Raw genomic sequence first — 24,750 nt, forward strand, 5'->3', positions numbered from 1 at the left:
CGTATAGATAGCAGAGAAAGAGTCAAAGAGAGAAAGAGAGAGAAATGCGTATAGATAACAGAGAGAGAGAGAGAGAGAGAGAGAAATGCGTATAGATAGCAGAGAGAGAGAGAGAGACGCATATAGATAGCAGAGAGAGTATGAAAGAAAGAGAGAGAGAGACGCGTATAGATAGCAGAGAGAGAGTGAAAGAAAGAGAGAGAGAGAAAGAGAGCGAAAGAGAGAGTCAAAGAGAGAGAGAAAGAGAGAGAAACGCGTATACAGAGAGAGAGAGAGAGAGAGAGAGAGAGAGAGCGCGCAAGAAAAAGAGAGAGAGAGGGAGAGGGAGAGCAAAAGATCGGTATCGTCCGTGAACCGCGCGCGAAAACGAAGATAGGAAATCGGCCGGCGGGAGATGAAAACACGTCTAATCGGTCGGCCGGTGGAGGAACGGAGCGCGGCGGCTCGCGGCCAGTCCGAAAGATTTATCGCGGCCCGGCAGGAAGGGGGAATCGCGCAAAAATAGTCTTGTTTGGCTTCGGTGTAATCGCAAGGTCGCGACGGTGTACCGCGAGAAGTTGGGAACGCGGCGCAAGCGGTTTCGGAAGGTTTACACCGGCGTCCGACGATCCGTCCGTCCGTCCGTCCGTCCGTCCGTCCGTCCGTCCGTTCGTCCGTCCGCATCGAAGAGCCTCGGCCACGAACGCCGGCGGTCGATCGTTGACCCCGCCACCGCGAATTTCCCTCGGAAACGCGTCCGCGAGTCTATTCTCGCGCGGATCTCCCATCGATCGAAGGCGAACGCCGCGTCGAAGGAGCGATCGAGAGGGAGAGAGAGAAAAAGAGAGAGCAAGAGAGAGAGAGAGAGAGAAAGAGAGAGCGGGCCGCCGCGCGCGCGTTTCGAAGTCCGCCGAAAATCGTCGCTTCATTCTCGATCGGCTAGATCGTCGCGCGATTGAACGCGCGCCGTTCGATGAAACGCCACTTACGTTATGAAAAAACGCGTCCGCTGGCTTGGATACGTCATTATCACCTGTAAACAAAGGAAAGTGTACGGTCAGGGTACAACGAACTCTGATGGGCCTTTTTTCCGATGTATTTTTCGACGGATTCTTTCGCGCGGAGGGTCGCAGGCGCGCGCGTCGCGTGCCGCTTTATACGAGCGTTTTTTTCGGCGGATCGATCCAGATCGTTGATCCCTTCGCCGCTCGAAATTCGACCGCTGTGTCGGGGTCTCTTGCCCGCGGCTCGCGCTTTACGTGGAAAAATAGAGTTTAGCAAACGGGAATCGAATTCCGTTTCGAATTCCGTCCAATCGCGGATTCGTAATCGCGCGTCAACCGTCGTCGCCGGCCGGCGCGAAAATGGCGGCGGCACGACGAGCCGACGAGCTCCCCTTGAAGTGTTCACCGGCTGTTTACCCCGCTGCAAGACGCCGAGACGGGGATCGCGAATTTCGGATTTAACCTTTTAGACACGACACGCCACTATAGTGACTTCCGCGGATGTCATCTTTCGGAACGACACGCCACTATAGTGGCTTTCGCGGATGTCATCTCTCTGGACGACGCGCCACTATAGTGGCTTGCTCTAGTAGCTCACTCGCTCATCGTTTGAACCCAATAATCGTCTTCATACGCATCGTTTCACGCTTCTTTTGTCTTCGCATCGATTTACAGCAGTCAACAGGGTGTCCCAAAAATGTCTCGCAATCTGGAAACGGCGGGTTCCTCGGATCATTCGAAGCAACTTCTTCCTTTACAAAAATGTTCTCCGAGGCACCGTTAACGAGTTATCAACGAAAAACAGTGACCAATAAGAATCGAGTACGGCTGACGCGAGGCGGCCCAGCCAACCGGCGCGCGAAGCCCAGTTCCGCTCATCGGCTCGATCGCCTCGCGCCAGCCGAGCTCGCCTCTCATTGGTCACGGTTTTTCGTTGATAACTCGTTAACGGTGCCTCGGAGAAAATTTTTGTAAAGGAAAAAGTTGCTTCAAACGGCCCGAGGAACCCGCCACTTTCGGATTGCGAGACATTCTTGGGACATCCTGTATATACAGACAGAATATACAGTATCAGACTCTGCCGTCCAGAGAAATAGCCTCGCGCAGAAAATTCAGCCGTACCTAAAAGGTTAAATCGTACAACGCGGCGTAGAGAGAGAGAGAGAGCCCGTCGGCCGGGGCCCCCCTATCAAAATAAACGGTTAGGAGGATCGCAGCCGTAGAGCCGTCGTTTGACAGTAGCCGCTCTAATTCCGTTTACAAACAGCCGGAGGCGAATCTATTTAAATCGTAATCCGACGTTTCGCGTTGGCTTTCCAGACCGCCGCCAGGCGCGAGCAGCGCTCGCGATGTGCGTGTAAACGCGGCCAGAGGTCAAACCCGGCCGACGACGACGACGACGACGGCTAGCAGAAAGAGAGAGAAAGAGAGAGAAAGAGAGAGAGAGAGAGAGAGAGAGAGAGAGAGAGAGAGAGAGCAATCGAAGCACAACCGTTCAGCGGCCGCGGGCTCACCTAACAGCATCTGCTCCAATTTTCGGCGATCGACGCGAAAACGGTCCTGGTGCAGCTCGTCCGGATTCGTGATGCCCAGCACGGCCGCGATGTCCCTCAGCTCCTCGCCGGATTTGCCGGACAGGCTCGTCGCCGCGGTGCCCTCCGACGTCTCCGACATCGTCTCCGTCGCTCGTCGCTCGTTCTGTATCACCTCGTCGGGTCTCATCTTGATTTCGTTTCGGTGGCGGCGGTGTCGTCACCCCTTCGATACGATACGATTCTCTGCGAAAAACAGAACGGTCGCGCTGATCAGCTCGATTGGAATTCGCTCGATCGAAAGCGATCGAAACGACGATCGAGGATGGATGGCCGCGCGCGACGATGGAGAGGGCCGATTACGGTGCATCCGCGCGATCACGTGGAGGGTTGAAAACGATCTCGATCGCCGCGCTATTTGCTCCGCTCGCGCGCTATCAATCTCTTTCTTCCTCTCTCTCTCTCTCTTATTCGTTCTCTCTTTCACTCGCTCTCTCTCTCTTATTCGTTCTCTCTTTCACTCGCTCTCTCTCTCTCTCTCTCTCTTACTCGTTCTCTCTTTCTCTCTCTCTTTTTCTCTCTTTCTCTCTCTCTCTCTCTCTCTCTCTCTCTCGCCCACTTTCCCACTCACGTTTTCGTCTCGGTCACTCCCGTTTTACTTTTTCCGAATGCTTCCGGCTACGTGTACGTGTGCGTTGCCCCGACGCGACGCGACGCACGGGTGCGACGACTGAAGGAGATGGACGGTCGTTGGCACGTTGGCAGCGGCGAGCGCGCGCGAAGGGATGCCGGTAAGCGTGCCGCCGTCGCCGATTTCTTGGAATTCCAGCCGAATTTCGGAGAAGAGGCCCGGCCGGCCGACCAATCGGAGCCCGTCCAGCCAGGCGACGATTCACTCGAACAAGGTTTTTCTTAACCCCCGGCGAAACCACGCGCGCGAGACCGCGTCCTTGCTCCGGCTTTCTCTCGCTCGCCGCGAGCCGGCTCGCTCGCGCTCTCTCCCTCTCTCTTTCTCTCTCTCTCTCTCTCTCTCGCAACGCTCGCCTAAGTTCTCTTTCCCTTTCGCCTCTCCCCACCGGCCCCTCCCCCCTTTCGCCGAAGGTGCCGGCACCGGGGCCCCACCCCCCGCCGTCCGTCACCCTCTCGCGCGCTCCCGCCGTCTCCCTTCTCCCCGTCCCCTTATTCCGCCGGCTAAACCAACCAACACCTTTGCCGAGCGAACGCGAGCAAAAAATTGTTTTCGCCAACGCGCTCGTCTACACGCGATCACGTACGTGACTAATGCCGTGTGTCAACTGTGCTTCGCCCGAACAAATAATGCATTCGCGATCGTCGGGCAAGGTCAGCGTTCCAATTTCGAGGCGACTGTGTATCCCCGAGCGAGCACGAAAATTCGCTTCGTTTTCCTGCTTCCTGTTGTGTCCAGCGCGCGCGCTCGCTCGCTCGCCCGTACAGAGTCCGCGCGATTATCCGCACGGAAACGTTCGTATTCCCAGCCGCGAAGAGAGAGAGAGAGAGAGAGAGAGAGAGAGAGAGAGAGGCGGGTTCCCCGGCGCCGCGTAAAACGCGCGGGATCCCGAGCAGAGAGTCGTCGTATCGCGCGGCGAGCAATCGCGAAGCGATTTACAAACCTTGACGATCCACGGGTTTGTTATGTCCACGCCGGATCGATCGCTCGAGACGATCGAGAACGGACCGAGACGACGTCGACGAGGTGAAACGACGCGACGTCCGCACGAAAGTAAAATTCGCCACCTGCTTCTTCCGGCAACCGTTACCTCGACACGGTCGCGAGACACGGCCGCGAGACACTGCTCGATGCCCGATGAGACTCGGCCGGCTTATCCTTTCGTCTAATATCCTTTTCGCCCGTTGCTCGGATTTCGGTTTCCGGCGAACGATCGCCGCCGATTCCGGCCGATCCGCGCCGATTCCGCCGAGCCGAGCGAGTTCGCTCGTCGGTCGAATCGACGAGAAACGCCGCCTATTCTTATCGTCTGTTTCTGCCGCTGTTCCAGAGGGACACACCGCGAAAATCCCTCCCGCCTATGGAGCCCCCTCCCCCTCGCTCTGCTTCCCCGCCGCCGTACCCGCGGCGTCCATGTCCTCGGGCGCACCGTTCACCTTATCTCGCTCATTTTCCAACGGCGCGGGAGGCCGCGCTTTCACGCCTGTCGCGACTTTCGCTCGCGGTCCTTGCTTTCCGGCCTTCCCCCTCTCCCTCCTTCGCCGCCGCCGCTCGCGCCGCAACAGCCGACAACTCCTGTTTCGAATAGGCAAACAGCCGGACAGAGCCGCTCGTTGGAACGCGCAGCGGCTCGAATCGATGCGCGTGCCTCGGCGAGAAACGCTTTTCCACGAATCTTTGCAGGAAACAACGGCTTCCTTTGCCGAGGTTAATTTTAATACGGTGGAATTGTTTGTTGACCGATTGTTGGCCGTGAGACGGTACACCGTGAGACGAATTATTGCGCTGCGATTCTGTTTTCCTCGCTTTCGTATCGTTCCCAGCGATGATCGGGCGAGCTTCGGTTTTCACGGGTCCCGGGAAAATCGGTCAGCTTTTTCGAACAACGAACGACATGCGTTGGGTAATTCTTTCGGGATTCGACTGATATTCTGGGAACATGGAACTAATGTGGAGGCTCTTCGGCAATCTGTCGTTCGAAGAAAGTTTATTCACCGTTGAAAATCAACGGAATAACGTAACGTCCGCAGGAATGGTATGCTGTGGACAATTTAAAAATAGCGTCGCTCGTGGCAAGTGGCGGTCACTCGTGGCGTTCGTTGGAACTAAGGTTAAGGGGGGTCCGTACAGCGCTAAAGAGCGCAGTGAGAAAACGCCCAAACCGGTGGACAATTTTACCGACGGATCGAAAATCTCGGGAAACGCTGACTGGCGCCATCTGTTGTTTGGAGAATGTCGGTGATTCGGCTACCGGCTTGAGCATTTCGTCGCTACGTCCGATGGCGCTGTTTTTCGATTATTAACGGGTTTCTATGTAAATAAATTAATTAATTTTGACGTTTGAATTCGCGCTTATAATTTAATTTACTTTTTAATCATTTTTCTAAGTATTGAGATCTAAGTATTGCGAACTGAAGCTCTCGCCTTTGTTGTCACCGAAGATTTATTAATTTATATATATATATTATTATATAATTATATAATATTATATATTATATTATTATATAATTCTAAACTATGTTTATAAATGGACAAAGCTTGATTGTTTGAAATTATCGTTAAAATAGACGATTAACAGAATTCGTACGGTAAAAATATAGAACTATTTACGTCTGCTATTTTCGAGAACGGTTTCAGCGTTTTGCTGCTACGTGTTTTGGCGCTGAACGCGATCCCTGAACTGTAGTTCAAAATTTCACCAGAAGCGACGCCAGTTGTCACAAAAAATGGTTGTATTTTATCCGAGTGTATAACTGTGCTGAAACTCTAGGAAAAAGGAAGCTACTGCATCGAACGTATGTTGCTGCCATTCTGTGCGAATAAATATTGTGCTCGATAAACGTTTTCAAAGAGGCGTCAGTGTGTAACGAAACCCTTGCACAGGCCAAGAATATAAGACGTACTTACCGATCATCCCAAATCGAGTCAAACACCAATGAATCCTCGCGATAGATGAATCTGTCAGCTGGTTTCCCTGTACAGAAACAATGCTTCAAACTCTTCGCGAGCGATCGCAAAAGCGCAAGAAGCTTCTGGCGCAAACGGTGAGCAAAAGGAATCGCTATTTCGTGCGCGACGTTTACGAGGTTATGGTTCCCACTTCCTCCTTGGAGCAGCGGTGTGCAGTGGAAATTTTCAAAATTATTCGACATTATTTCTCTTTTGCAGCTTGGTGTCTCGAGCGTCGACGAGTTACGTCAGATTTTGGGCACAGACGTCGACGAGTCGCAGAGGAAACGGGGGAAATCGGTGTCCGAGAGGTCCGTGAATGGCGGGAAAGATTCAAAGAACGACGCAGCTCCGACGGACGAGATCGTTTATAAAGACTCTTCGACGTTTCTCAAGGTTATATATCCACAATTTTAATTAACCTTTCAGGCACGACACGCCACTATAGTGGCTTGTTCTAGTAGCTCACTCGCTCATCGTTTGAATCAAATAATCGTCTTCATACGCATTGTTTCACACTTCTTTTGTTTTCGCATCGATTTACAACAGTCTACAGAGTGACCCAAAAATGTATCGGAATCCGGAAATGGCGGGTTCCTCGGATCATTTGAAGCAACTTTTTCCTTTACAAAAATGTTCTCCGAGGCATCGTTAACGAGTTATCAACGAAAAACAGTGGCCAATAAGAATCGAGTACGGCTGACGCGTGGCGGCCCAGCCAACCAGCGCGCGAAGCCCAGTTCCGCTCCTTGGCTCGGTCGCCTCGCGCCAGCCGAGCTCGCCTCTCATTGGTCACTGTTTTTCGTTAATAACTCGTTCACGGTGCCTCGGAGAACATTTTTGTAAAGGAAAAAGTTGCTTCAAATGACCCGAGGAACGCGTCACTCTCGGATTGCGAGACATTTTTGGGACATCCTGTATATACAGTATCAGACTCTGCCGTCCAGAGAAATAGCCTCGCGCAGAATTCAGCCGTACCTAAAAGGTTAAAACCGACGTTCTTGCGATACAGTGCTGGACTTGAATCGATGCGGTTAGTAAGGCGTAAAAATTGAATTCAGGGCACACAGTCGTCGAATCCTCACAACGACTATTGTCAACACTTCATCGACACGGGTCAGCGGCCACAAAACTTCATCCGAGACGTGGGCCTTGCGGATAGGTTCGAAGAATACCCGAAGTTGCGCGAGCTGATCAAATTGAAGGATGACCTAATATCAGAAACCGCGACTCCGCCGATGTACCTGAAAACAGACTTGCTCTCGTACAATCTGAAAGAGCTCAACTGCAAATTCGACGTGATACTGATCGAACCCCCGCTGGAGGAGTATCAGCGCACGTGTGGCGCGACCAACGTTCAGCTGTGGAATTGGGATCAGGTGCGGTGAATCAAAGAAAGGTCTTGCTTAAAAAATAGCTTCTATGAAAATTGATGAATAACCGTTTTCACAGATCATGGAGCTGGATATCGGTGAAGTGGCGGCGAATCGGAGCTTCGTGTTTCTCTGGTGCGGTAGCAGCGACGGCCTGGACATGGGACGCTTCTGTCTCCGCAAGTGGGGCTTCAGACGGTGCGAAGACATCTGTTGGATTCGCACCAACATCGACAATCCAGGTCACAGCAAGAACTTGGACAGCAAAGCCGTGCTCCAGAGGACCAAGGAACACTGTCTGATGGGAATCAAGGGAACAGTTCGACGATCCACAGATGGGGACTTTATCCATGCGAACGTGGACATTGACTTGATCATATCGGAAGAGCCTGAATACGGCTCCATAGAGAAACCTGTCGAAATCTTTCACATAATCGAGCACTTCTGCCTCGGCAGGCGACGGTAAGGCTCTACGGCGAATTCCGCGTCGACTTTAACCCTCTGTAACAGAATTTTTCTCAAGTCCAACTAAAAGGTATACAGTATCTTTGCGAGAAAGTGAACTAAGACCGTCCACGACGATCGCGACTTCGAAGTTGCATATTATTATAGAGGGTTAGTACTTATATCAGCAAAAATTGATTATAACAAGGGACGCTGGTCGCTACTCCGACTTTGAGGGGTTTCGTGACAATGTTCTAACTCGATCGCTGTCTTCGTTGAGAGTGAGCGGTACTCAATAGATGGCTGGCGATTGCGTTGAATCATCCGATTATTGGTCGCCGTAGGGGTGTTCCATTTTCTTGAGTCTTCTATTAACCACTGTCCTTATAACTCGGCGATTCTCTCAGTGAATTATCAACAATAAGGTGGTCCGAAACTGTGAAATAAGTCGCCGGACCATTACTGGGCCGTTTAAAAGTACATCGTACATTGTTCATTGCTCAGGTTGCACCTGTTTGGCCGCGACACCACCATTCGGCCTGGATGGCTGACCGTCGGACCGGAACTGACCAACACAAACTTCAACGCGGATCTGTACACCAGTTACTTCGCGAACGGCCAGATCACGACAGGCTGCACGGAACGCATCGAGGCCCTCAGACCAAAGTCTCCGCCGCCGAAGGGCAAGGTCGCCGGTCGAGGGAGAGGCGGATTCAGCCGTGGACGGGGCAGAGGAAGGTAAAACGCGCGTCGGTTAGACCGGCCACGTGCAGCGAGCAGACTGATCAAGGTGCGAAAAGAAACCTCTCCCTTTGTTGCGGTTCGATTCTACCATAAAAAAGAAGTTGTACTTTTTCTTGTATTGTACGATATCTGTTGCTTTACAGGTTGTAACGCCGCTTCCTTTCGAGGATACCGCCGTGCTCCGCCGAGTATTTGAGGATCCGGAAATCGTCCGATTCGCCGCGCACCTTCGCGTTCGCGTCGTTCGAGACCAGGGGCCGATCCGGGAACGGAACGGCCCGGAAAACGGTCGCGCAAGAGTCGGTGCGAACGAACATAATGCGAACACCGATCGATCACTTTTTGCGCGCGACAACAAAGTTCGCGAGCAGAGAAAACGGACGCGCACGATCGAGCTCCGTGAACAAGACGTAACGCAACGCAATACTTTGGCATACGATACGACTCGTGCCCTACAATATTTTGTAACGCAGAAACTATACAAAGTGTTTCCAATAAACCAATCGAATCGAAGAGTCCATTCTCGTCAGCGACTACCATCGAACGGGCGTGTATCGCGTACAACTAGTAAAACCTTTCTTTCTCTCTCTCTCTCTCTCTCTCTCTCTCTTTCTCTCACTCACTTTCTCTCTCGTTCTCTTTCACTCTGTCTCGATATCGATCGTACAAAACATCTTAAATATATTCTTTCTACTCTTATCAAAAGGCAAACGCTTGAGATCCGTTCTTGTTACTTTGTACTTTGTTCGTTGAGAAAATTGAAACGTTTTTCTTTTTTCTTCTTTTCTTTTTTTTTCTTGCGAATGACAACGTCGACAAAATTTCCACCGAATGAGGACTCGAGACAAACTTAAATAAAAAAAAAAAAGCAGATTCGTTGGTCCCGGTGAGGCTACCGGACGCGCGGCGAGTTATCGCTTCGTCGAACAGAAATGTGTTCCGAGACACCGTTTTTTTTTTCGGCGCGTGTACAATCGAAGTGTTTAAAAAGAACCGCTCTTCTGTCCCGCGCTTTTAAAACGAATCATCTGATAAAAATTGCGAAACGAAAGCCGACGTCGGATCGGGTCGAGCGCGACACGATCTCCGTTCTTCGTATAAAATCCACGACGTGTAACGACCGCGTGCGGTCGGAGTCTCGATAAAGTAAAATCAATCGCGCGATACATTGATCGTCGGGCGGGGGTGTAGAGGGTGGGGACAACGAGAGTCCATTCGAGAGGGGTCGAAGACGATCGTCTAGAAATCGATAAATGAAATGGCAAATCGGCAACGCGCGCGCGGGTACATTGTGATCATCGTCGAGAGCGAAACAACGAATTGTCGTTTGAAGGGGGTGGGCGCGGACGATCGGGGGGTCGCGTCCGGTTCGTTTCTCTTACAAACGACAATCATAATTAGAAGATAAAAAATGTGAAAAACGCAGCGCAACGAGGTTCGGGGAAACTGTTCCGTGAATTGCAGCGAACCGAGGGGCAATGCGGCGGTTAATAAAGGTGTGTAGGCGATGGACTGGCAGAGACGCAGGCTGAATTCGTTGGCTACGCCCGATCGATATCGTGTACGTGCTGTCAGGTGGACGGTTTCTGAAAGGAGTTTAGCTCGGATGGATCGGTCCCCGCCGGAGCTAGTTTCAAAGTCACAAATACGTCGACTCCCCTGTAAGCAGAGTCAGCGTCAGTCTCCAGACAAATTTTCATCCGCAATTAGGTATAAGGGGCGTAGGGGGTTGGGGGGTGAGAGTGCTCGATTGCGGCGTGCGCAAACGATGCGTGGGCGGGAGGGAGGAGAGTGTGAGCAGCGAGCGAGCGTGCTGATACCAGGTATGGGCAAAATTAGTCTCTCTCTCTCTCTCCCCGCGTTCTCACCTTTCCTTCTCTCTCTCTCTCTCTCTCTCTCCTTTGTTTCTCTCGCGCGACGAACGGCGGTCCACGCGGGAGTCAAAGAGAAAATAAAACAAAAACGAAGAAAGGAAACACACATACACACGCAAGCCGAAAAGTTCTCCGATGCTCGACGTTCAAACTCGAGAAAATGTAGGAAAGATTCAGAGAGAAACGGGTGGGGGTTAGAGTCGGGTGGGGTGGGGGGGTTCGAGTATGTCTTTGGGGGACAAGTTTCGTTGCTCTCGCATACAATATCACAGAGAAAAATAATGCATCTTATTTATATTCTTTTTTTTTTCTTTCTTTCTTTTGAACATTCCGCATGAAACATATAAAAGTTAATCTTAAAAGGTGTCACTTATAAAACGGTATCCGTGAACTCCGTACGAGAGAAAAAATACATTCGAGAGGCGTACACGTGTCTGCTGCGCGGACTAAACAGTGATCACGCGCACGCATGCTATTATCGTTTTAGGGGTGTGGGCGGAGGGGGAGGGGGTGGGGTTCCAGGTTCGAGGGTAAGAAAGAAACGTGTATCGGTAAGTTTTTTACCCTGCGTTTAGGTTTCGGCAGGTGACAAAACGAACGAAGGGAAACCGCAACGATCGCTGGGCGGATCGCGGCGCTAATTCGATTAATAAAAGAACAGAGGGGGAGGGGGGCGGGGTTGAACGAGGTAAATTTACTAATCCGTGTTCGGGTTGTTGTTCGTAATCCGATTCGCTGCCCCATCCTAATTGCGAAACTATCTCGCTCGCCTCGCGCGAGCCTTTCTCCTCTTTCCTCCGCTTCTTCGTCCGCTTCTTTCTCCTCTGCTTCTCTCTTCGAATCGCCGACTGTTTCGCCCGTTGGCTTCCCTTCGCGATCGCGTTCCTCGACGATGCACACACATATATATGTATATATGTATCTTTTTTTTTCAAGATGTATATATACACGTATATATATACATATATTTTTTCAAAATATATACATATACATATATGTACACACACAAACATATATATACATATATTTTTCCAAGATGTATATATATATATATTTTTTTTTCGAGAAGTATGTATATATATACACGCGCGCACATGCACACATACACACACACACAGAGATTGCTCGGACAACGGGGAACAGCCGAACGTGCGAAGCACGCGGGTTTCGTCCAACAGAACTCGAATCTTCGTGGCAATGCGTTCCTCGCGACGGTACCGCCGACATTTCTGCGCTTGATCGCGGGCTAACGTGTTTAATCGTACGGTGAACTAATTCTAATGAAATCCATACAATTACGCTGGGAAGATTACGTTCGCGAGCGACGAGTGCGCGCTCGAAAAAAGCCGCTCGAGCGAACAAATACCGTTCGCGTCGCGAAACGATATACCTTCGACTCTCGTTTCCGCTTCCGGGAGATGACGACGACGACGACGATGATCCTCTCTCTCTCTCACACACACACACTGACACACACATACTCTTTTCGGTAAGGATTTAGTATTGCGGGGCAGAGCGAGGCGAGGCAAAGCGATAAAAGCGATAAAGGCGAAGCGGAGCGGGACGGGACGGGGCGGTGCTGGTAAAATACACTTTCTTTGCGGCCGGTTCGCTACGCTGTCCTGTGACTAAAATTCCTCGTTCGCGAAAACCACTATCTCCGATCGATCGTTGATCGTTCGGGACGCGCGCGCGGTTCCTTACAAAAAATAAGCTTTCGGTCTGTCCCTTGTTTTAGTCGAAGATTCACTTGAACTAGGAAGGAGGGCCGCCGCGTTGCCGCGGAGGAAACGCCGCCGCACCTCGGCGTCCCCGCGGGACGCGGCTCGCGCGACTCGGCTTTGCTCGCTCGTCGCGAATCCGCTCGCTCCGCGATACATTCCCCCCGCGCGAGCGCGCGTTACGCTCATTTTACATACATATGTTACAAGAGAACGCTTTCGCTCCGGTTGTGGCCGACTCGGCGAGCACTCACTTTCCGCGATCACGCGCTTTCGCGTCTTTCCTCTTTCTCGTCCTCCTCCGTCGCTTTCGGCGATCCTAGGAACTTCGCGCGTTCTCGCGCTCTCCGCGGCGTCCACGATCGGATCGTTCTCCTCCGTGCCTCGCGAGGAAAAGCGGTCTCCGCGGCGCGTCCTCCGCGTCCCGTTTTCCGCCCGGCGGACCAGCCGTTCCGTCGGAACGACGCGAAACGTTCGCGAGAAAATCGGACGCGTCTCCGACCGCGAGAGACGAATCTTTTCGTTTTTATTCGTTCGACGAATCGGCCTCGGTTACAACGAGCACGGAATCTTCTAACGGAAAAACGCAGAACGCATTAACCCCGACGCCGATTTACAATCCGCTGGACGCGTTTACCTACCGGCGGCGGCGGCTGGCGAACATAACTTATTTAACCGCGAACATGGAGCGGAAAACGCGGCGGCTCGATCGATATCTTCGAACAGCCGCGTCGATACGCGCCGGGGACCGTTATCAGCGCGAAACCGGTCCCACTCGACGGTCGATAGATTTCAGAAATCCTACGATCCGCGACTCCTTCGCCGGGCGCGCGATATCGCTGCTATTTATAATCCGCCGATCGCGTTCCGGATTGCTGCGCGGACGGTATAATCCGTGGTCTTCCGGCGAGCGAGAAACGTCGACGCTGCGAAAATACCTTTTCCTCTTCCGGCACGACGCGACTCTGCACCCGACGGTTGCTATCGTCCTGCGATTGGACGCGAGCAATCTGCCTCCTCTTCGTCGCCGGGGAATACGAAGTTACGTGGAACGCGTCCGACCGGTGCAACGATTTTCTCCCTAATTGTCCGACAGCTTGGAAACCGAGACGGAAAATTTGGGAGGAGGAGATTCGTTCGAGCCTCGCTCGAGCGAGGAAACATTGCATTTTCGCCGAGGAAAATGTTACTTATTTATTTTTGGATTCCTGAGCCGATTTGAAGTAACTTTTTCCTTGGCGAAAATGCAATCCGCGGCTTCGTTTACGAGTTATCAACGAAAAACGGTGGCCCAATCAGAGGCGAGATCAGTTGTCGCGAGGCGGCCGAGCCAACGGGCGCGCGAACAGTACAGTTCCGCTGATTGGCTCCGACGCCACGCGCCAGTCGTGCTCGCCTCTGATTGGTCACCGTTTTTCGCTGATAACTCGTGAACGAAGCCTCGAATTGCATTTTCGCCGAGGAGAAAGTTACTTGAAATTACCTCGGGAACTGTTCAACACTTCGACCGCCGCATCTTTCCAAAAATATTGAATACATTCTAAAGTGCAAAAATATTTCCAAAAGTATTGAAAACGTAGTCGATGTCGCGCGATTCGAATTTGAAACAAAATCGCATGGATTTACGAAGTTTTGCGAGATTTTGGCGTGGCAGCGAAAAGCGTTCATACGTTCACTGTCTTTTTGCACTAATATGTTCAATGTACCAAATGTTTGTCGGAACTGTAAAATTTAAAAAAATCGAAAGGGTATATTCAGCGTCGCATACATCTTATCTTTTCAACTGTAATTTCATGAAATTAATTTGCTTTGATTTAACAATGTTTTCGAGGTCGCCGGAATTGGCGGTGGAAGCGTGAACAGGCTTCGTAAACCGAAATGGAGAATTTGGGAAGGGGAGATTCGTTCGAGCATCGCGCCTCGTTCTTATAATAATCGTCGACGATCGGCGACTGTGAAAAAACGAGCCGCTCTCGAATATGAGAATATAAAAATAATCTAAAAATATAATAAAATATATCTCCTCTTCCCAAATTGCTCGGTATTGTTTGCAAGCTGACGGAGAATTCGGGAGAATTTTTTTTGCCGCGGTCGAATGATCTCTCTGACGGGAGAACTAACGACCAGTGGGAGAGGTTCTCAACGAATTCGCTTAACCCTTTGCACTCGAACGGCGACTTCGAGAAACGAACCCTTTGCGCTCGAGCGGCGACCCCGTGGCGCCGTTAAAGATTGTTACGTCGCGTCTCGAAATAATTTTATCGATCAAATTTGTTTGCACGGCGACTGTCGCGGTATTCAATTTCGTACGCGTAAAATGCACTTAAATGTCATGGAAAATGGAAAAACTGTTTGGACCGATCGGAACAACTGTTTGAAATTTTGCGGTAATTCGGCTTCGAGCACGAAGAGTTTTGAATAACCGTTCTTTGGACGCGATGCTCTTTCGCATTGCCGATTTCGTTCGCGTTCGGTCAACCGCTAAAAAGTTCTGTTCGATGTTCGTTGGAGAACGTCGCGAATCGATTCGAAACCCTCTGGGGTTTTGATGATGTTTTCGAGCTTCGGGGGCAAAGGTTGAGCGAAGTCGCGGATTCGCCGCTGTGATTCGAGTGTCCGCGTGTATATGTGTGTGTGCGCGCGCGTGCGTGTGTGTGTGTGAAACTGCAGCGTGCCAGGGATGACGGAGAGGGAACGGAAACGGGCGCGAAACTCGGAAAGAAAGGGTGAAAGAGTGCTCGGGCTTCCGAGACGATCGGTTGGTTCGTGGCACCCCCGCGTTTGTTCGCACGAAGGGGGGAGCGGGGCGCCCCACCCCCGGCGTTCTATGCGTCGTCCGGTGAATAACTCCGATCGAGCTTAGCGACGTGCAGAGTCGAGCTTGGAAAATGAAAATTCGCGTGGTACCAACGTAGAAAGGTGGTGTTCCCATGAATGGATGACTGGCGATGAACTCACAAAACATCTATCGTTCCTCCGTTCGAGAGAAGGCGGTACCGGCCGACTCGTTGGTCCATGTCCACTAGGGGTGAACAGACAGACACACAGACACAATTGGTCAGTTATCGTACAGGTATACTCTTAGTACGGGGTTTGCTACGTTCTACGGTGGAGCAACGTGTGTACGGTGCGGCGGAGGATGAAGCAATTTCGATCTCTTCTTTTTTTTTGCTCGTGTAATCGCGTCTGGCTGTATCAGTTTCTCTGAGCACGATTTTCTGTCAGGTTCGCTTCATCGGCGAATATTGAAATTGCACGACATCGACTTTATGGATTTTAGAATTGTTCGATATTTTTGGATTCCTGAGCCGATTTGAAGTAACTTTTTCCTCGGCGAAAATGCAATCCGCGGCTTCGTTTACGAGTTATCAACGAAAAACGGTGGCCCAATCAGAGGCGAGATCAGTTGTCGCGAGGCGGTCGAGCCAACGGGCGCGCGAACGGCCAAGTTCCGCTGATTGACTCCGCCGCCACGCGCCAGTCGAGCTCGCCTCTGATTGGTCACTGTTTTTCGCTGATAACTCGTGAACGAAGTCTCGGATTGCATTTTCGCAAAGGAAAAAGTTACTTGAAATTACCTCGGGAACTGTTCAACGCTTCGACCGCCGCATCTTTCCAAAAATATTGAATACATTCTAAAGTCCAAAAATATTTTCAAAAATATTGAAAACGTAGTCGATGTCGCGCGATTTGAATTTGATACAAAATCGCTTGGATTTACGAAGTTTTGCGGGATTTTGGCGTGGCAGGGAAAAGCGTTCGTACGATCGTTGGTACATCATGTACCAAATGTTTCTAGGAACTGTAAAATGTAAGAAGATCGTAAGAGTATATTCAGCGTCGCATACATTTTATCTTTTCAACTGTAATTTCGTGAAATTAATTTGCTTTGATTTAACAATGTTACCGAGGTCAAAAATGTTCCCAAAAGGTGTTTACCAATCGAAATTATGATTCGAGAGTGTACTATGCGTCTCTCCGGGCCCCACCGTATACAGTTACACGAACGAGCATACGAGTTTCGACACACGTTAACGGTGTGCGTGTTCGGTTGCATTATGCCGACGCATTCCCGCATGCAAGATAACAGGAAAAGAAGAATGCATACGCCTCTACGGGTTCGCGAGAGAAAATGGCAAGATCGGACGATATACGCGACCATCGCGAATAAAGTATATCACGGGTGTCTCTCCGAATGGCTGATAGAACCGAACGGAATTGTTTCCTCGGCGAATCGATCGATCCCCGCCGACTCGGGGCCGATGCGTACAGAAATACACACGTTCCATGAAATTTCGAAACGGATGCCGCGAGAGAAGAAACTTATCTTTTACAGAGAATCGGAACCACACGGATGTGCAACTTTACTGTTATAACGTGTATGTATTAAAATCTATGTTACAGGAATATGTTCATAACATAAAGCTACGTTTAGAAACCGCTAACATTTTATTAGCGACAATAATAATATTATTAATAATAATAATAATAGTAATAATAATTATAATAATAATAATGATGATGGTGATGATGACGTTTGATGATGGTGATGGTAATAATAATAATAAAATTAATAATAATAATAATAAAATTAATAATAATATATAGACGATAATATCGAAAATGTCTCTACAAGTGGTACTGTTGTTGCAACCACAGCATCAGCGTTTGCAATAATGAACATATCGACAGTAATTGTAATAGTAACAGTGGTGTTGATGGTGGTGTTGTTGGTGGTGGTGGTGGTAATAATAGTAATAATAGTGGTAAATAGCGACAGTAGTAGCGGTAATAGTAGTAATTACTAATAATAATAATAATAATAATAATAATAATAATAATAATAATAATAATAATCGATAAGAATAAATGTATAACAACGGTACACTTAATAATGAGAAGAATATATATATATATATATATATATATATATATATATATATATATATAATATAATAGTATCACAAAGTAATCATTTCACAATACAAGATAGAGATGGTGTGTGCGGTATCAGTTTTACATATTTCAGACGTTATAAAAACTTGCAAAACTACGAGTATCAACTATTAACATGCAACGATATGAGAAAACTCAAGAATAAAATTAAAAACGTGTACAGGCGCGTTCGAATATCCGTTCGACGTATAACTTCTAAACCGGTGGTGGGGTCTTGGTGGTGGGGGTTGGGGGCGGGGCGATGGGGGGGAAGAAGGGGAGTTTAACGAAAGATATACGAGAGACAGTGTGGTTCGTATTGTCTTTATCATCAACCAGATAAAGGGGGCGAGAGGGTTGGGGTACGCTCGTTTTGCGGTTCACCATACGCGTGCACTGTTCGTTGGAAACGAGGAAAACTATTGCGAGCGCGTGGTACAAACGCTACGCGCGATTCTAAAATGAAGGTAAAAAGATTCGAGACGGAACTGAAGCCACGCGACACGGTTTCCGACGAGTACGCGCGAAAACAAGACACCGGTATATGAGCCGTTTATTTTTAAAGTGGCATAAGTCACTTTTTTTTTAAAAATGATAAGATACCGTTCAATTGTAATTAGTGTTACCATTAACTCGATTTTTTTGAAAAAGTGACTTATGCCACTTTCAAAATAAACGGCTCATATCCAGTCGTTTTAACACGGTATCGACGTTCGCCGTGTATTTACAAAAAAAAAAGGAAAAAAAGAACGACAAGCATCGTGTTCGATTCTTCTCTCGCGCTAATCTTTAAATATCCTATGAAAGTCCTCCGACAGCAGGAACGTCCCCGCCGAAGATTCGGAAATTTTGTGAAGCTAGGTGGAGAGGGGGAGGGGGATTTATAACGGCGAATATAAAAATGCGGATCGGTGTGTGCTCGCTCGGGGATGCGACAGAATATGTGATACGAAAGACGGACACAACTGTCCGATCGCGATGAGAACTTCGTCGCGACACGCGATGTCCGCGTACAGAAAAGAAAGATTTGGTAGTCGCACGCGTGCAAAGATACGCAATAAATACTGTCGGAGAAACGGCGAACCGATGAACAAAAGAAAAGCTTCTTCGAGACGAGATCCGCTCCGAGACCGATTTCCACGGACTGCGACACGCGTACAATCGCGTTTCGATCGTTTGGGAACCGAAAAATGTCAGTTTTAAGACCGCTTCTTTAAAACGGAATTTTACGGCGACGATCTCCGTCCGCGCGCGCGCGCGTGCGATCCGTGGAAATTCGGTCGGTCGGCGCGGTTTCCGCGTTCTTATCTAGGAAAATTCCGACGGAGGAAACTTGGAGAGAACAACGAGGGGGGAAAGATCTAGCTTGCCTGTTCGCTCGCGATCATCGACAATTTGTTTTTCTTTCTCTTTTTTTTTCGCGGCGCGATAGTTTTATTCGAAACGAACTGCACCTTTGACGACCGTACAAAAAGAAAGTAATCACAATGGAACGGACACATCGGGGAATAAAAAGATTCGAAAATTGCACAGCCTGCTAATATTTCACCGCGACTTCCGTGGGGACGATCGGGGGAACAATGAAATTTTCTGCGCACGTGAACATTATTTATCTTACAAGGTTCGTCGACGACGACCGTTCGTGGACACGTCGTCGAATAACCGCGGAAGTCAGCTCCGGCGTTTCCGAAATGAACGAATGAACGTGTGAACGAATGAACGAATGAATGATCGGAATATAATAGCATACGCTCGACTTGTGTTTTGTCTTCTCTATTCGCTGGCGCGATCGAGCACGGTAGCTCTAACAAAAATGATCGCGTCGGTTTCCGCAGACTGGTTGTTTGCTCGCATAACTTCCAAACCGAATACTTAGCTCGTACATAGTACGTCATTAATAGTATAAAATTGCGTTTCCGCAAAACTCGATACATCCTCGATCTCTGCTAAATAACTCCCTTATCTAATATCGTTTAACGTGTACAACGTTTTTCGACTGCTCGGTTACGGACAATTGAACGCTGAACGATCAACGATGCGAAATACTTGGAAGATTCTACCGAGAAGTAAATAAACCGTAAAAAGTAAAGATTACGTGTCTAGTCGTTGCCCGAATTAACTTCCGTACGAAACTCGTAAGCAGTTGAATTCTAGCGTACTTATCGTTTAGCAAAGAATAAATAAACTTCTGGCAACACACGCTACTAAAGAAACATGCAATGTCTCGGCTGGACCGCGGTTCTCGGCCGTCTGTTTCGTTCGGAACATTGAATGGAATCTTTAATCGCGAGATATGACGCGTCAATACGAAAATGTGTGGGCCGTGTGCGAGCCTTTAGGTCGACGCCCTTCGAGTTAAAACCAATCGACCCGATCTCGACCGTGTATGTGTATTCGAAAAATTTCCTGTTGGACAGAAAACGTGGGGCGAGAGCCGTGTGTCCTCGGCCGTCCCTCGCGCCACGGTATATACAATTTGTGAAATCTCTCGGGACCGGAAACCGTCCCGTCAAAGGGGACGCGAAAGCATCCACCGAAAGATTCGCCCCGATCGACGCTGGATTTTCGTTTGAGAAAAAGAGCTAGTTCCTCGAGCGACATCGATCCGTATCGATCCACGGGCTACAACGTTGTTCGGTGTACTGAACGATTTCATGTAAAATCGATGCGTATCAAGTGGTCGTATACTTGGCATTTCATGCTGGCATAAACAAAAAAGCTAAATAGTACAAAGTGGATTCCATCGTTTGTTGTGAACTTGGTAAAGCTTGAATGCCAGTTCAGAGAACTGAAAGTAACTGTTAAGTACAAAGCTTTTAAACGAAACGTGTGTATATATACATACATACATACTTAGATACATACATACATACATACATACATACATACATACGTAATAAGTTGCTATTCACTATGTGTCTAAAGTAGCTGAACGTACGAGTGCCGAAGAACATTTGACGTTACTAGTGCTCTGTCGGTGACTACTTCTACTTTTCTCCCCTCGCGGGAGCAAACCTTTTGCAGTTTCTCTGAGACTAGCTCTTTGGTGGGTACTAACGTGTGTACGGCTACTGCTATGTGTAAGGGGATGGTGATTCATCACCAGAGATGCAGAGGACTCACCAGATTCCCCATCTTCATCTCCGGTCGTATCCCCGGTCGTGTCGCATTCACTGCTGTCCGCTTCGCTCGACTCGCTGGGAGTTTCTTGTCCTCCCATCCCTATTTGTATACCCTCCCCGGTTCTGTTTGCCGTTGCTGGCACAGTTTGCGACATACTACCGCCCACTCGCTGCATAAATAAGCTAACCTGCAACATTCGATTGCCGAGAAATAAAACTGCGAATCCAGGGCGCTCTGCGACCGATCGTACTCCCATTATTTCGCCGAGTCTTCGGTGAACACCTACCTTAAAGTCCGCACTGTACGCTTTGTGATGTTTGTCCTTGTGTGCGTCGTCCAAGCCCCATTTGTCTATGCTCAGAAACAACGTAGGTGGCATAGGTCCGAGGCTAGCCAGTGATCCTGCTCTAGGCTTCATATGCGACATCACCATCGGCAATTCCATGGTTGTACCGTCGCAGCTCAATGCCCTTGTCGATCGATCGATCGGTAACTCTCCGTTATCGTATTCCGGTGTGAAGCAGTCGCGCACAAAGAACGTATTGAACCAGAAATGAAACAATTTCTCCTGCGGATCAGACAAAGGGATCGCTAGATTGTGATTCTGATAGGGTGCTACGACTGCGAATCGTTTTAACAAACAGAAGCTTTGATTACCTTTCGCTTCATTTTTGGCCTATTAAAAAAATCTACTCGTATGTCCCCCGTCAACGCGACGCTATGCTTCAAGGGGATACAGACAGTCGCTATTCCTTTTCGTACTTCTACTATGTCAGAACTAAATATCCTCTTCTTCGACTCGGATATTACGCAATGCAAATCTGAAAACACAATGCTTCATGTTATCACGTCATCCTACATCGTGCTTTTTTCTTGTTTATTTACGGGCCGTTTTCACTTACATCCCTGACCTCCGTGAAATATAGGCGCTGGATCTAGTTCTATCTTCCGCAACAACAATTTAACCGGTTGATAATTCAATCCCTCCTTAACAAGAGTGGCATAATAATCGACGTACCTTCTCTGAGAAGGTATCGTTACCCCCTTCCTGTACGGATAACGAAATGAAACAAAGAACGAAATGAGCCTGTTAGTTGGCAACGCTCGCAAGACATTTTGTAAATAGTTACCTATCGTGCGTCCTTATAGTTCCATAATAATTAAGAGCTTCTGTGGCTGTGGGAAATTGTTTGGTGTGAAGAAGGTAACAACAAACCATGACGCCTGTTCGACCTTTGCCTGCTTTACAGTGAACTACAGCTACGTTTTCTTGGTGCTCGGAAAGCCATTGGTGCACATCTTCGCAGAACGGTTTTATTTGATCCAACATCGGTGGATTATGATCATCGAATGCGTAAGTAGCTACCCGTTGTTTGAACTTCTTACAGTCGTACGACCTTTCCGAACAGCTAAAAATTAATTTTCAATCATTATCGATTACTCCTTTTGAATGGAGCGATTGAGGAAACGTAACGTCGATGCTCAAAACTTACAGATTGTAAATTTTATAATGATCTTTGTGTCTATATTCCAGCAATTTAACAACATCGTCGATGTGATTTCTATAGACCCCTTCTAATTTTTCAGCAGGGAAACCCATTGCAATCAAGTTATCCCTGATATCTATAGTCGACAGAAAATAATTAAGGAATACATAAATAAAACAGCGTACGCTACGCGTTCCAAATAGTCGACTTACGCCAACAATATTGGCCAATAAAAAGGATACATGTGAGATCAAGATCAAAACCATCCTCTGTAAACCGTTTACGACGTTTGCTGACAAGTCCTTTGATGCGGTTGGTCATCTTCATATTACTAATAGTATTTGCCATGCTCGAATGACTCTGTTTCAAATCTTCTGCCTCGAGTCTAAAGAATTCAGTCTCCGCTTCTTCTTCACTACACCTTTTTTGTACTTCCTGCTTTTCAAATAATTTTTTAGCCTGAAGAGAACAACGTGTTGATTTATTATTCTCCAATGATTTGCATAGAATATAGCTAGAATAATTCGATCTACCTGTGGCTTACGAGCCGAGGCGTCACAAGAGCCCAGTTCTGGTCCTCTTTGTTCCTCCAGACAAACATGGAGGGATGTTACTGGTGCTGAGATATGCTCTGAGATTTTATTATTTAGCCTGCTGCCTGTAGGTCTCCTGCAGGAAAAGCATACACCCATCAATTCCCAGAGCATGTGTGCCTTATATTATCCATTTCATCGAGCCTTTCTTTTTTCTGTTCGATAATTTGCCACTAGATTATAGTTCGGCATTAGTATCACCATGGCAATCACCAGTTCCACGTAACTACTAACGTGTACAATACACACAAATCAATCTTGGTTGGGTCTGAACACACTACACATCACAACGTACGAACAAATGCTATAAATATGCTTGCATTTAGCAACCGATCGTTATAATTTTCCATGGAACTTGTAGAATTAAGCAAGGTAGAATATCTTCCTACATTGTTTAACCTGGTTGCTTCAAAAGAACATGACGATTACTAAATATCAAGACTGCCTACACCAAACTAAAACAAGAGGATATTGGCGACAGTGTCACATCTAAAACGCAATCACGAACAATAATAGACTCTAGGTGTATTTCTACAACAAATAATAAATTGTACATAGATACTGGCAGGTGGCAAGAGAATCATGATCAAGGTGAAGGGAAAAAAATGAAAATAAATGTATAGATTTCGATTTGAACGTAAACGTAGAACAGGACGCCGTTAAAAATGCGTTTACAGAAATACTGTTGAATCAATCCTTCCGCCGTTTATCAATACGATTCGAATGAAAAGCGTGCCAGTTACCACGTTCAGTATTTTACAAAGGTACTATCGTACTCGAGACTTCCGACACTGATAAAAACATATATTACAAACGGTGCGAAATAATCGTGGCGGAGACGTGAAAGAAGAAAAACAACGGGGGGGAAAGTATACAACAAGTTTCCCAGTTCGGTGTTCTCTCAGTTTGAAGCAGATTATCGAAAGAACATTACTCGCAAGAAAACGCCGTGTAGAAGCGTCGAGGAAAAGTTAGGTTAAGCACCGTTAGCAGTATACCACAGAGGCCACTTAACACCACATTTTCATGCCAGTTCCACTGATCCACCGTCCGCGGTCTTCTTTAATCGCGAATACGACCGAGATTCGCGGCGAATCTCCACGAACCATTCAAACTAATCGTTCGAGACACCATATTACATTTGTAACGTAAAGAAGCAATCGTTCCTTGCGTGTAACGTAAAATTCGGAGCAGTACTTTTGGAGCATGTTCAACTGTGCAGTTCGGCGGCACTCCCAGTTACGGTGAATTTCTAAGAAATAATAATAACATCCAGAAGAGAGGAGATCTCAGTGAACTCTTCGAGTTCGTTTTGTCGAGGTTGTTTCGGGATCGGCTAAGTTTCAAACACTTCGGGACGAATACTCTCGTGCAAACTCGACAGCGGACCTCCATTCACAGTACGATCACGTTCCCGTGGTAGAATCGTGTGATCGTGTCAAAGTAATAACTCGACAGGCTTGTCCCGTGTCCTATCGCGCGAGTAAAGAAGAGATTTCACGTACGCGCTCTCGGGAGAGGACCAAAAAAACAACAGCAATCCCTACGTTACTCCCTTGGTTTGATAACGTAGGTAGAAGCGTAGCTCGCAGGTATATAGGTACATACGCGTACGCGATACGCACACTCACCAACAATGCATAGAATCATGCACCGCAGGTGTTGCAGAGAACAGTCCACTCTGCGAACGAACGCCACGATGCTCTCTATGCTGGATTTTACGGATGATCGTACCGGAATCCGGCTGCTGCCGTCGTTCTTCTTTTCGTGTTCGCTCGCATTTCTTCGTCAAATAGCTGACACGGAACGAGCACCGATCGGTCAAATCGGTGAAAGCCGCTCCGCATTTGATTAATGAACGGTGGTACTCATTGTAACATCCATTTCGAGCACAATTTTCATCCGATACGAAATCGAAAGTGTTCCGCAGCCACCTTTATCACTAGGAGCGCCATTCACAATGACGCGTTCGTACCGCTCTCTCTCTCTCTCTCTCTCTCTCTTTCTCTCTTTCTCGATTGCGCTTCTTTCTGTCGTCGTTCAGTCGACGACGTTCACCTCCGGTCCCCGGAAAATATTGTATGTATGTACTTCTCTATTCTCTTGATCTGTTCACGGTGTGCCTCAGACTTTACGGCCGTAGCTCACCGGTCAAAAGAAGGAAGAGGGGTACGACAGAGCCCTGCGGAGGCTTTGTTCTCCTAGAAGTTTCATTCCCGGAAACTTTCGCAGCTACTGAGACGCTGCTCCGTCAGTATCCTTTTCTTTGCGCATGCGTTCCCTCGTTTTCCCCCATATTTTTCC

The 24,750-nt window shown here is 48.3% G+C and overlaps 3 protein-coding genes across 16 annotated transcripts in view; 1 reads left to right on the forward strand and 2 right to left on the reverse strand.

Moving 5' to 3' along the window:
• BicC (protein bicaudal C) overlaps positions 1-4,309 on the reverse strand; it is a 29,232-nt gene extending 24,923 nt beyond the window's left edge. For 2 of the 6 annotated variants that reach the window (XM_076525603.1, XM_076525614.1), the window contains exons 1-3: positions 3,147-3,469; positions 2,498-2,761; positions 969-1,012 (exon numbers count right to left, since the gene is read on the reverse strand). In XM_076525603.1, coding sequence (XP_076381718.1) covers positions 969-1,012; positions 2,498-2,705 — 252 coding nt within the window. In that variant the 5' untranslated portion in view covers positions 2,706-2,761; positions 3,147-3,469. Of the gene's footprint in view, positions 1-968; positions 1,013-2,497; positions 2,762-3,146; positions 3,474-4,146 lie in introns of those variants that run through there. The other 4 variants (XM_076525597.1, XM_076525609.1, XM_076525613.1 and 1 more) reach the window with 4 other exon arrangements.
• A 1,591-nt stretch (positions 4,310-5,900) lies between these two features.
• On the forward strand, positions 5,901-9,226 carry Mettl14 (methyltransferase like 14). 2 transcript variants are annotated; one of them, XM_033465758.2, is made up of 7 exons: positions 5,902-5,998; positions 6,087-6,247; positions 6,372-6,548; positions 7,214-7,531; positions 7,605-7,987; positions 8,474-8,759; positions 8,857-9,226. In XM_033465758.2, the coding sequence occupies exons 2-6, from the start codon at positions 6,191-6,193 to the stop codon at positions 8,709-8,711; spliced, it is 1,173 nt and encodes a 390-aa protein (XP_033321649.2). In that variant the 5' UTR covers positions 5,902-5,998; positions 6,087-6,190; the 3' UTR covers positions 8,712-8,759; positions 8,857-9,226. The 2 variants fall into 2 exon arrangements, with proteins under 2 accessions (XP_033321648.2, XP_033321649.2); XM_033465757.2 differs by having other exon boundaries at positions 5,901-6,247.
• Pten (phosphatase and tensin-like protein) lies at positions 8,811-24,702 on the reverse strand. Of its 8 annotated transcripts, XM_076525669.1 has the most exons (10): positions 22,387-23,637; positions 22,096-22,312; positions 21,860-21,989; positions 21,497-21,775; positions 21,269-21,414; positions 21,024-21,187; positions 20,653-20,934; positions 20,367-20,553; positions 15,220-15,330; positions 8,811-10,372 (listed from the first exon to the last, which is right to left on the reverse strand). In XM_076525669.1, the coding sequence occupies exons 1-9, from the start codon at positions 22,558-22,560 to the stop codon at positions 15,263-15,265; spliced, it is 1,647 nt and encodes a 548-aa protein (XP_076381784.1). In that variant the 5' UTR covers positions 22,561-23,637; the 3' UTR covers positions 8,811-10,372; positions 15,220-15,262. The 8 variants fall into 8 exon arrangements, with proteins under 8 accessions (XP_076381784.1, XP_033321646.1, XP_033321645.1 ...); XM_033465755.2 differs by lacking the exon at positions 15,220-15,330; XM_033465754.2 differs by lacking the exon at positions 8,811-10,372 and having other exon boundaries at positions 10,865-15,330.
• Positions 24,703-24,750: the final 48 nt, after the last annotated feature.

Source organism: Megalopta genalis, chromosome 1 (assembly GCF_051020955.1).
Source record: "Megalopta genalis isolate 19385.01 chromosome 1, iyMegGena1_principal, whole genome shotgun sequence".
NCBI classification, from domain to species: domain Eukaryota; kingdom Metazoa; phylum Arthropoda; class Insecta; order Hymenoptera; family Halictidae; genus Megalopta; species Megalopta genalis.